This window comes from Pteropus vampyrus, unplaced genomic scaffold, assembly GCF_000151845.1.
Source record: "Pteropus vampyrus isolate Shadow unplaced genomic scaffold, Pvam_2.0 Scaffold219, whole genome shotgun sequence".
Classification (NCBI taxonomy): Eukaryota; Metazoa; Chordata; class Mammalia; order Chiroptera; family Pteropodidae; genus Pteropus; species Pteropus vampyrus.
The window spans coordinates 1,746,729-1,758,508 of NW_011889000.1; the positions used below are offsets into that span (position 1 = coordinate 1,746,729).

The following is an 11,780-nucleotide window of genomic DNA, read 5'->3' on the forward strand; positions in this document are numbered from 1 at the left end:
CTTGGCAGCTGACTCAGGAGGCCAGACACAGCGCGGGGTGCAGGCGAGGCTCCCAACTGAACCAGACGAGCAAGGAGAGTCCGCATTCCAAGCGAGACCGCCCACGGCCTCTTCCCCATCTGGAACGTCCTCATCAGACTCATCCCCTGGGGCAGGAGATTAAAGGATCTTCCCCTGAAGAAACTGAGCAGTTTGGGAGAGCAGACCTTCCGCTACTGACATTTGGGGGCCCCCCACCCAGAAAACTGATTTGCTGTGCTGTCATCCTGCAGCAAAGTGTCCAGCCCCACCTATGAAAACGGTGCAAACCATCGGCTATTCAGTGAGATACTTTCAGATGAGAATGGATAGCCAAGGAGCCTCGCACGTTTGAGAACCCACCACACGTTTCCTCAGACTCGCTTGAGAAAAGTTTCCGACACGAGAGAACAAAACAAACAGAAAAAAAGAACCTTGGGTGTGGGGCTCCCCACAGATGGGACAGGAACATCATAAGACACAGTCCCCGTGGCTTCTGGCCAAGTTGAGGGCGCAAACAGCGGGTCCAGTTGCCTCAGCCCCTGGATCTGACTGGAGGAGACAGTAACGGGAACAGTAGGAAACTAAAACGATAAACTAAAAACCAAACAGACAAAAACGCTGGATTCAGTATCCTGAAAGTGGTAATAAAAGATAATGAACCATTGAGACAGTCCGCCTTTCCCAGGCATGTTTATCCCAGGCCACATGCTCTTCTCCTAAGGACCCTGCAGTGAGATCTCTGCTCTTAAGTCTGGGTTAGGGAGGGGCTGTGACGGCCCAGCCATTAACCAGTTTGTACAGCAGAAGTGATGCCATATGACTTTCGGAGCTAGGTCATAAAGAGGATCCAGCTTCCGCCTGAGTCTTGGCAGGTTTGCCCTTGGAACCCGACCACATGGAAAGGCCAGGTGGACCAAGGCCTGTGTTCAGGCAGACAGCATTTCCCAGCTAGGCCCTGAGCTGACCCCAGCACAACCGGCCGCACAGGTGAGGGACGGGCTCCAGATGATTCTAGCCCCCCTGCCCCCTGCCAGTCTTCTAGCCGAGGCCTAAGATCTCGTGCAACTGACAAGCCATCTCCACTAAGCCCTGTCTGAATTCCTGACCCACAGAAATTGCGAGAGATAATAAATGACTATTGTTGTTTTAAGTCACTAAATTTTTGGGTAATTGGTTAGGCAGTAATAGTTAATAGGTAGTAATAGTAATATGGCCAAGAACAAAAAACTAATAAAATGGAATAATCACACCATGCAAATGAGTGCTCAAAAAGTAAAGCTGTAACTGAATTTAAAATTTCACGGAAAGGCTGGAAGAGGGAGCTGAGGAAATGGAGTTCATCCCTCAGTAGCTTAGGTCCGGCCTCATGCCCACCTCGTGACTCACTAACCAGTCTGGGTCTAGGTCATCGATCCACCCCAGGCTATGGCTAAATATGGGGGAGAGAATCCCTAAATAAGAAACAGGGTCTCACTGGTGGAATGGACACTGGAGAGAGAAAGCAAGCGTCTGACCAGATATCCTGGAGAATGTGCCCATTTCTTCAGTTATTCTGGTCTCGACTAAACTCAAATGGAGATTAGTCGCTTAGAGAAAAAGCCTGTCTTTGGAGAGTGTCAGGCTGGGCCACTCTCCTGCTGGCTCAGACTGGGACATCTACTGTCTGAGGAGAAGCTGCTGAGCCCCTGCTTTGCTTAATGAATTCTAAATTACTAATGAAAAATAAGAGTTTTCCAGGGTTTCTCTCTTGAAATTTCTCTCGTATGGCTTGTTTTATTTTATTTAGTTAAGGATCCGTAAACATTACACCAATAGGAAGTATTCATTGAAGAAAAGCTAAGACTTCATTAAAAAAAAAAAAGGTAAAATTGCCCATAATTCTGCCATCCAAAAATAACTACTGTTAACATTTAGTGTATGCTTTTCCAGATTTTTTCTTTGCAAATGTATTGATGGGTGTTTGTCAACACAAAGATGAGATTGTTCCAGAAATACTGTTGCACTTTGTTTTTTCACTCAAAAAAACTATTTGTAAAGCTATTCATATACCAAAAATATCCTTCAATTGGGTTGAACCATATGAGATTACCGAAATGCAATCATTGTCTTGGCCTACAAGACAGCAATTGCATATTTCCACACAATACAATTTTGTTTTAATGGCTACAAAGTTTATAGCCCTTTGGGCATGGTGCAATTTACTCAACCTATCACTTATTATTGGGAATTTATATAGTTTCCTTTTTTATTCACAATAATAAAAAGTATTGTGACGGAAAACTTCGCCCATTCTGTGTGAACATCCTTGCTTAGTTTCTTAGGATACAGATCCAGATGGCATATGTTAGATAAAAAGAAACACACATTTTAAAAGCTTTTGCTGCGTATTGAAGGTATAGTTTTTGAGAAGCCAGAAGCTGGTTGGTGCAAGGTAAGTCCTCTCCCAGCTGACAAGGTAAGTCCTCTCCCAGGAGGGTGGGTGCGCCGGGGGCCTGCAGGTACTGCTTCTCCTGAAAGGCCTTCAAAAGGGAGGAAAGGGAGAAGCAGCTGGGCATTCACTGCTTGGAGAAGAGGGAGACTGAGGAGGTCATTATGCCTGTACTCTATCTAACACGCTGAACATATGCTGGTCATAAAACCTGTGAGGGGCCATGGCAGCCCGTAGAACGGGCAAAGAACAACCCTGTGTTTATCGCTCTGATACACGAAAGAGTTAAATGAGTGACCAGGAATGCAATGGAGGATTTTTTTTCTTTTTCTTTTAGGTGAGGCAACCCTTGGTTGACCTCAGAGATTGCAAGGACCTTGTCAGCTTACAATCCTTTAATTCATTCATTCATTCATTCATTTAATTTTTCTTTTTACTCCTACAGCACCTGGTCTTCCTAGGTGGTCTCCCATTCAAGTACTAATCAGGCCCCGACCTTGCTTAGCTTTCGAGATCGGACAGGATTGAGCTTGTTCAAGGTGGCATGGCCGTAGACTGGATTTTTTTTTTTTCTTTCAACCTGGATCTAATAAAGGAATTTTATCACTTTAGGGTAAAATATAAAGTAGAGGTTCTCTGTATATGTAAAAACAATTATATATATATGTATATCTGTCATGGGCATCCTCTCAGGCGGCCCCCAATGATTCACAACTGAATTCACATCCTTATGTAATTCCCTTTCTTTAAGTATGGGCTGGATTTATTTATTTATTTATTTAATTTTTAATAATTCTTTAATATATTTTTTTAACTTCTTAAAAATTAAGTTTATTGAGGTAACATTGGTTAATGCAATTACATAATTTTCAGGGGTACGTTATAATTTGACATCTCTATATTCTATTGTGTGTTTAAGGCTGGATTTATTGACTTGCTTCTAAAGAATAGAATATGACAGAAGTAATGGGATGCCGCTTTTGAGATAAGATTATAAAAAGACTGTGGCTTCCGTTTGGGGTGTTCTCTCACCCTCTCTTGGATTGCTTGCTTCCGATGGAAATCAGCGGCCCATCATGAGGCAGCCACGTGGAGAGGCCCCTGTGTGTGAGCTTGGACGATTTCCCAAGAGGCAGTGCTGGCCAGCACCTCGGATGCAGTCTGTCAGCGGGCCAGAAACTCCCAGTGAAGGCCCTCCCCCCATTCTTGATCCACAGACACTGAGAGATAATGGCTATTTGTTTTCAGTCACTAGATTTAGGGGTTATCTGCTGTGTATCAATAGAGAACAAACGCAATCGCCGTTGGTTGAGCACTTACTAGTAGCAGGTACAGTTCTCAGCACTTTACATTATTCATTCATTCTGTCTTCACAGTGACCTTACGAGGAAGTGTCATTATCTCCATGTTCAGTTGTGGAAACTGAAGCCCAGGAAGCGTTAATAAACTTGTCCCAAGTCATAGAGTTTGAAAATGGTGAGGCTGGAATTTGAATTGAGGCATTCTGGCAGCAGAGTCATGCTCCCATAAATAAAGATTAAAAAAAAAAAAAAAAGTAGCCGCTCATGTTTCACCGGATAGAATTGCCCATGCCTCAAACAAGTAACAAGTAGTTTGGCAGAGTACCTTAAACTAATCGAGTTGCCACCCTCACTTCCTGCAGGGGCTAGGGGAAGGCTGGGTTCTCTGAAATTCACAGTTCTGTAAAGTGGGTGAACAAATCTGGCTTTAGATACCAAGGAGAAAGAGGGCTAATGGTTGCTGGGTCGGGGCAGTGTTGTCCCTATGGCAGCGTGATCTGGATTGTATTATTATCAAATTTTGGAAGGAGACATCGGGGAGTGGTGATAGGGTTTCAGGTTATATGGTCAGAAACGGGTTCGCTAATGATTATATTCACATACTCCTATCCATTCTTGAAGTGGTGCCAGTTGGGTTCAGAGCCAAGATACTCTTGGAGGCTGTCTGGCACAGTGGCGAAGGAGCTGGCTTTGGAACCTGAGAGATCTCGGTACCTTCTAGCTGTGCAACTCCAGACAAGTCACTTCCCCTTTCCAAAGTTTTGTTTCTTCACTTGAAATTAGGGATAGTAATATACATACAAAGGTTGTAGTTAAAATTAAATGAGGTAATATATGTAAAGCATTTAGCAACCTGCCTGGCACATAGGAAGAGCTTAAGAAATGACGGTCAGATTATTATTACATGTACTAAGGCACATTGGAGCACTACTAATTAGCTAAGAAATATTTGTTACCTTGCAAGTGCGAAACACCATGTCGGGTTTATATGGAGATATAATACACCTTGATATCAAGGGAAACATAGAATCTAGTTAGAGAGTTAGAAAGCACACTCATTAAAAGATGCCCTGATAATATTTGGGGATACATGTTGAGTGACAAATATTAAGCATGTTAAGAACTTAGAGTCAGTTTTTTAAATTAAGGATATTCATATAAAGATGGAAGATCTTTTGAGTCACATAGTTTTCAAGCTAAAAGGGACCGTAGATTTTATGGATGAGTAAACTGAAGTCCAAGAGGAATTAAGTGCCCTTACATCAGGTCACAGAGCGAGCCAGAGGCAGGCTCAAATTTGGGTTCAAGTTTTGGTCTGTCACTAACTAGCTGTGTGTTCTTGAGAAGCCGCTCACCTTCTCTGAGCCTCACTTACCTCATCTGCAATATTCTGTTCTGTTAGACCCTAGCCTTCTGACTCCCAATCCACCCCTAGGGGGGTGACTAAGAGCCTTACAGTTCTATTTTACATTGAATTAAATTATTTCATATACTGTTCCAGTTTATATGGTAACACACGTGCATAAGAAAATCAACACCTCTAAAAGCGGAGTTAGGTTTGCTGGTAGCAGAGGCTGGAGAGGGTGGGAAACCCATGATGGCTAAAACGTACTTTTGACCTAAATGTCGTTTCTTTGAAATAAGAAACTTTCAGAGGTTGACCTCTAAAATCATTGTTATAAGACGCTCTGGCTGGGAGTGGAGTGAAATTGCTATAAATGTGCTCGCTTGCGACAATGGATCAGTCCATTTGCCAAGGCAAGGCCTCTCTGACAAGCTAATTAGATGATTCTAGAAGTATCACGGACCTAGAGAGGAAGTCACTGTCTTGCATTGAGCAAGTGCTTATTTTTCCACATAAAGTGTGAGAAATTTTCCAGTCTTTGATGGGGGGCAGGTATGACACTTTCATATGTGATAATCCTTTTCCCTGTGTATGGCTTAGCCGAGGCCTAACCTGAGCGCCTACTTCCACCTAGTGGTATTTCGACGAATTGCCATTTTTAGGAAAGGGGGTGCTCTCCAGTTACTTACTCCCTAGTCACTTATTTCATCCGCTGGCATCCCGGGTCATTGGTTATTTCTGTGCGTGTGCATGTATGTATCTATTTCAATGAATATTTTATTTTAGAATAACTTTAGACTTACAGAAAAGTTACAAAGATAGTACAGAGAATTCTGGTATACTCATCTGGTTTCCCTTGTTAATCTCTTACATTACCACGGTACATTTGTCACCTACAAGAAAACAATATTGATATATTACTATCAACTAAAGTCCAGACTATATTTGGATTCCACTTTCCCACTGATGTCCTTCATCTGTTCCAGAATCCCTTCCAGAATACATTGCATTTAGTTGCCTTGTGTCCTTAGTCCCCTCTGGTCTGTGACCGCTTCTCAGTCTTTTTTTTTTTTTAATGATATTGACAGTTTCAAGGAGTATTGGTCAGGTATTTTGTAGAACATCCCTCGATTTGGGTTTGTCTGGTGTTTTTCTCATGATTAGACTGGGTTATGGATTTTGAGGAAGAATACCAGAGGCGAACTGCCCTCGTTATCACATCATATCAGGGGTACATGCTGTCCACATGACCGACCTTGAGCCTAGCCAAGGTTTGTCTACTTAAGAGTTACTATTTTTCCTTTCTATACTCTATTCCTAAATGCAGCTCACACTTAAGCAGGGAAGGGAATAAATTCCAACTCCTGAGAACGGCAGTATCCATATAAAGGATTTGAAATTCTTCTGTAAGGAAAATTTGACTCTTCTCCCACATTTATTTATTCATTCATTTATTTTATCAGCATGAACTCATGGACATTTATCTTATACTTCGGATTACAATCCAACACTGAACTGTTCATTTCGTCGCTCGAATTGTTGTAGCTTTTGCCAGTGGGAGCTCTTTCAGGCTGGTTCCCGTATGTCTTTGATATACCAGTTTCCTCTGGCTTTTTGAGCACTTCCTTTGTATTTTTATTTTCATTTAAAAAACACATTTAGGAAATAATAACAAAAAAATAAATTATCCTTATGATCCCATCATCCCAACATTAGTTATACATTTTAGTGTTTCGCTGTTCGTGTTGTAACATAGCTTGGAAAGAATATACATTTATTATTTCACATGATTTCATAAACTTAACATTGTCATTTTTGACAATGATGCAGTCTTAACCAGATGCCTATGTCAGAGCACCTTAAGAAAAGATCTAGGGAGTCAGACTATGTGCGCTTGTCCTTGCCTTCGAGGCTTTTTGAGCCTCAAGCCTTTCATCTATAAAACAGGGGCAATTGCAATGGTGTTTCTCACAGGCTTCTGAGAATTTAACATGGCAGCTCTGAATAGATTAAGCTCAAAGACTATGGAAATAATCTGCCTGGGTGTAAATCTTAGCCCTGTCACTCATTAGCTGAGAAACCCTGGGCGAGTCACCTCTCTGTGCCTGTTTCATCTGTAAAATGGTACAAAATGCGTTCAGTGGTGCTCAGGGCCATCAGTGGTGCTCAGTGCCTGGCCCCTGGCAAGTGCTGTGTCAGCTATCACTGACTCTGAATAGACCTCCATGGCAGGGATTATAACTTAAATTTAACTACATACCCCAGCTGAGTGCCTCACATATTAGAAGAGCTGTAACACTTAACACTTGTGTACACGCCATGTCTGTATCAGCAAAATGCAGCTGATACCACTTCCCACTACTAAGGTGGCACATAAATGACAATATACATATAGAGATCAGAGTTATACTTTTGAATTTATCCAGAGCCCATATATCATCTAGTACTTAGCTTTTTCATTTTATTGAGGTATAATTGATAAATAAAAATTACATGTATCAAGGTGTACAAAATTATGGCTGATAAGTTTTCTATAGTGGAAGAACTTACAATGAAATGACATTTAGTCTTAACAGAAATATTTTACTATGCCGTTGAAACTAAACCAATGGTATACATCCCAAATTTGGTCCTCTTGGGTATTATTATTAAAAGTAATGACTTTATCCTATCTTTCAATGATTTTTAAACTTCTATGATTTTCTTCCTATCATTTTTAAGGACTGAATCACTGACCTATGCCACAGTCCCAGCTGCCCCTTACAGGTTCTCATACTCCCTACTTCTAATAGTTCCTAGTTTGCAGTAGTGAGTTGGAATAATGCACTCCACACTAATGCATACAAGATATATTTATAAAATGTGTTTAACATCCGCTCTGCTTCCCTTGTGAGGCTGTTGAGTAGATACCCTTGTGACTGCGTCTCCTGTTTGGCAGTGGGAAAAAATATGGGCCCAGCAGTTAAGTAAAAACAAGATGTTTCACCTTGGGTGAGTTTTTTGTAACCTTTGTGTGCCCATTCCTATATTGCAGGATTTTTAAGAGGACTGAGAAATGACATGGAAAAATATTTAGTCCAGTCTGCCACGCAGAGGTATGCAATGTTTAATACGTTCCTTTCATCCTCCAGATCAATGCGCTTGATGTATCAATGTACTCACCTACTACGAGCACTAATCTGTGTAGTTTCATCCCGTGTGCTTGTTGCTTTAATAGGTCCCTCTGCCAATTTCACTTAGAAAACTACTTCCTAACCCCGGGGCACCATGAGGGAAGTGTCCAAGGAATTAAGATAGTGTAAATTCAGTGTTTTTCAGAACCCTTTGTTCAAATGAAATCTCTTTGGCCACTTGATAAAAACCAAATAGATAAAACAGGTCATTTTATTAGCATTCCTTTATTTTATGAGTTCATGCCTGTAATTTTACAACACCTATTAAAATGACATTCAGAACTAGATGTTTTGATGACACACAATTAGGAACCTGGGATTAGAGATGGCAGCTGTCCACACCCTCAGCATTTAACTCTGCCTCATTCTGACTGCACAGAAACAATAAAATTCTGGTACACAGAAAATATCTTAAACACTGCTCACGATCTTCATGATAAAGAGAGGACAATACACACCTAAAAACTATGATACATTATCACATCTGAAACGCTACACTTGCACCTGTTACCACACAATACGACATCTCCACGAGATCTGGTCGGCAGACACACCTGACCCCTGCCTTCCTCTCACAGTATCACACACGTGCAGTGACAGACCTTTGTACAATTATTTTATGACAAAAAATTCACACGGGTGAATTTAAATATATAGATACCAGTGCAAAGCTACAGCCTTCCTAATCAATGACACATTTAGGAGACATTAAATTGGCACAGAAACGACAATGAATTTATACTGAGAACTATACAAGAATGAGCCACCTGGCACAAGGTAGGAGTTGGTTAGTCTATCACTGGAGTATACTGACTGTTCTGCCTCCATGATCTGCTGTCAAATACCCCTTCCTGGTTTCCTAAGATTCAGGTGAAATGCCCCTCTAATCCTGCCTGGAGAAGGGCCTCCTCCTCCTCATCAGCTGCCTCTTCATCTCTTATCAGTGCCAGTAACTCTAATAAGCCAGGGGCCAAGCCGTCCTCTGTCAGAGCAACCTTTCTGCGCAGTGTTCTGTGGACTGCTCCAGCAACGACTTGGTCTAGGCGGGCCTGATTCACAACTTCTCTCTCAATTGCTCCTCTCTCTACCAGTTTCTGTAATAAAGGCTCCAGCCTTAGAACATAAGCAGATAGTTTTTCTTCTTCCTTCTGGTAAGTGGTCAGATATTTGACCTGCAACTCCCTAGGATTATCAATAACCCCGAAAACCTGCTCAAGGGCCTGCAGGCATTCAGGGACTGTAATTAAAGGATTGTTTATCTTGAGGACACGAATAATATCATATGCGGGGCCTCTAAGGCTCTCTAGCAATCGCCTTCTTTTTTCAGCATCTGACACCTGCCACGTATTCATCATTTGAGTGGTATGAAACAGCCAAGGTTCAAATTCTTCCTCTTCTGGTTCTGGAGGATCACTGCCTGAGAATATTCTCAGCTTTTTGTATTTCAAGTACTGCAGGGCAGGCTGCAGAGCCTCATCTAATGCCTGTGCCAACAAAGGGGCCCGTATTTCTGGGACCATGTCCTGGTCTAGGTCAAAAGGGTCGTTTCCATACCCAAGGGCTCTGGTCAACTCACCTAATGTCACACCCTCACCCTCTAAGAATTCCGTTAATCGTCTTAAAAATTCATTATCTGGGTCAGGGGGCTTAAAGATCACTCTCCAGACGCCCCCTTTTCCAGGTATCTCCTTAGGGACCAGAGCATAACTAGTCTCCTCGGTAAGCCCTATTAAGGCCACCTTCCTGTTTTCATCCCTCAGGAACATCCTCCCAAGCAGTCTGTACTCGCCCAAAGGACCTAAACCAGCCCGCAGAGCCTCCTCCATTTCTGCCACATTACAGGTCTGGGGGATGCCGGCAATCAACAGCGCTTTTCGAGGGTTCATATCCATCCCCCTACACCAGTCCTCTAAGAGCCTCAGTGTCATGATGGTGCCTACCACGGTAAGATTTAAATTTCAATTTGCTGGAGGCTCTGGTGCCACCGCAATTCACAGTATTCCTCCGAAATATTCCAAATATGTCCAGTCAACGTCTCGAGTTTCGACGGCCTGTGGGGACAAAGCAGTCAGGTCAATTGAAGGTGTCAAAGGCCCAGGGCCCGGGAAGCCCCGCGCACCCCCACTGCGGCAAGCAGCCATCTTACCCCGTCCTCGGGGGCCCCGCTGTTATCCAGCTGTCTGTGCCCGCGTCTACGCCAGGGACCCAGGCGCCAGCCGGGTCCCGATGATTCCCGGGAGGCCAGACTGAGGAGCTGGAAGGCAGCCGCTCCACTCGGATGGGCACTCGAGAGGGCGACCGGGGGCTGTGCAGAGGCGCGACGGCGGCGGCGGGGGGGGGACCGCCCCGCCGCTGCAGGGCTCTCCGCGGCGAGGAGCGATGGGGAGATCAGAGTCGCGAGCGAGACACCGGGGAAAGGCCGAGGAGACGTGCAGCGGCCAGACCCCGGCGGCCGCCACCTGGAGGGACACACCGACCAGACGCCGTCGCAGCCTCCTCCTGCGTCCCAACCGGAGCTGTTCGGAGTGAGACCCGGGGCGCGCGCCGCTGGCGGAGGCGCCCTGACGTCACCACGGGAGGCGGACCTTTCGAGGCGGGGCGCGCGCGCTTCCGGGCCGTGCCGGAAGCCCCGACTGTGGCAGCATCCGGGACCGCGAGCGGGCTGGCCAACCGGACAGGAAGGTGAGATCCGGGGCCTGCCCAGCTCTGCAGGCTCGGCCGGTGGCCGCTGCCCGGCACTGGGCTCCCGGCGCTGCAAGGCGGAGTGGCCCGGGCCTGGTGCCGCCGCGCAGCTCTGGTCGCGGCCGGCGGGCGCTGCAGCGCGACAGGGGGCGGGGCCGGCTGGGGAGCCTCCCCGCCAGGCGACACAGGCTAGGGGCTCCGGCAGCAGCGACTGGGGCCGGACCGCCGCGTGACCGGCCGCAGTCACGCTTTGCTTAATCACAATTAGCTTGTGCTCCAGGCTGGTCGCGTTCACCTTTCTCCCAGCCGGTGACCCCGGGGATTTCTTTTATGGTGGCTTTCTCTGAAATGCCAAAGCCACCTGATTATTCAGAACTGAGTGACTCTTTAACGCTTGCCGTGGGAACAGGAAGATTCTCGGGACCACTGTAAGTGTGTAAGAGTTACTGTCTTGACTTGGGGGCCCCGGCATCGGTTTGACGTGTAGAACCAAATTTTCACGTCTGAAACAATACTATTAAGTCAAAAAAATTTTGAACTGTAAAAGTGAAATGTTCCTTAGGACACTAGTTTAATTCGTGTCTTAATAGAAGGTGTCCTGAACCTCTTTAAACCAGATATAATTATTTATTTATTCTGTGGGATTCACATAAAAGCAGACTTAATAGATAGTGAAACTTTTTGTACTTCTTCATAACTATTCCATAAAACAACCTGTAAGTTGTTTACATTTCTTAATGTAATTTTAATTTTTTAAAATGTAAATGCGATAGTGGAGTATTTTAGAACTCATTGGAAATAAAGCAAGTACATTTGGAATAGATGTGACA

At 44.4% G+C, this 11,780-nt stretch overlaps 2 protein-coding genes and 1 pseudogene across 3 annotated transcripts in view; 1 reads left to right on the forward strand and 2 right to left on the reverse strand.

The window, feature by feature from the left end:
• Positions 1-2,885: 2,885 nt before the first annotated feature.
• LOC111747369 lies at positions 2,886-3,005 on the reverse strand (annotated as a pseudogene).
• A 5,469-nt stretch (positions 3,006-8,474) lies between these two features.
• MOAP1 (modulator of apoptosis 1) lies at positions 8,475-10,555 on the reverse strand. The gene is made up of 2 exons (XM_011373169.2): positions 10,415-10,555; positions 8,475-10,319 (listed from the first exon to the last, which is right to left on the reverse strand). The coding sequence occupies exon 2, from the start codon at positions 10,194-10,196 to the stop codon at positions 9,135-9,137; it is 1,062 nt and encodes a 353-aa protein (XP_011371471.1). The 5' UTR covers positions 10,197-10,319; positions 10,415-10,555; the 3' UTR covers positions 8,475-9,134.
• TMEM251 (transmembrane protein 251) overlaps positions 10,515-11,780 on the forward strand; it is a 3,644-nt gene continuing 2,378 nt past the window's right edge. Inside the window, exon 1 of one of the 2 annotated variants that reach the window (XM_011373168.2) lies at positions 10,515-10,950. In XM_011373168.2, the coding sequence (XP_011371470.1) occupies positions 10,547-10,950 (404 nt within the window). In that variant the 5' untranslated portion in view covers positions 10,515-10,546. Of the gene's footprint in view, positions 11,379-11,780 lie in introns of both variants that reach the window. The other variant, XM_023538362.1, reaches the window with a different exon arrangement.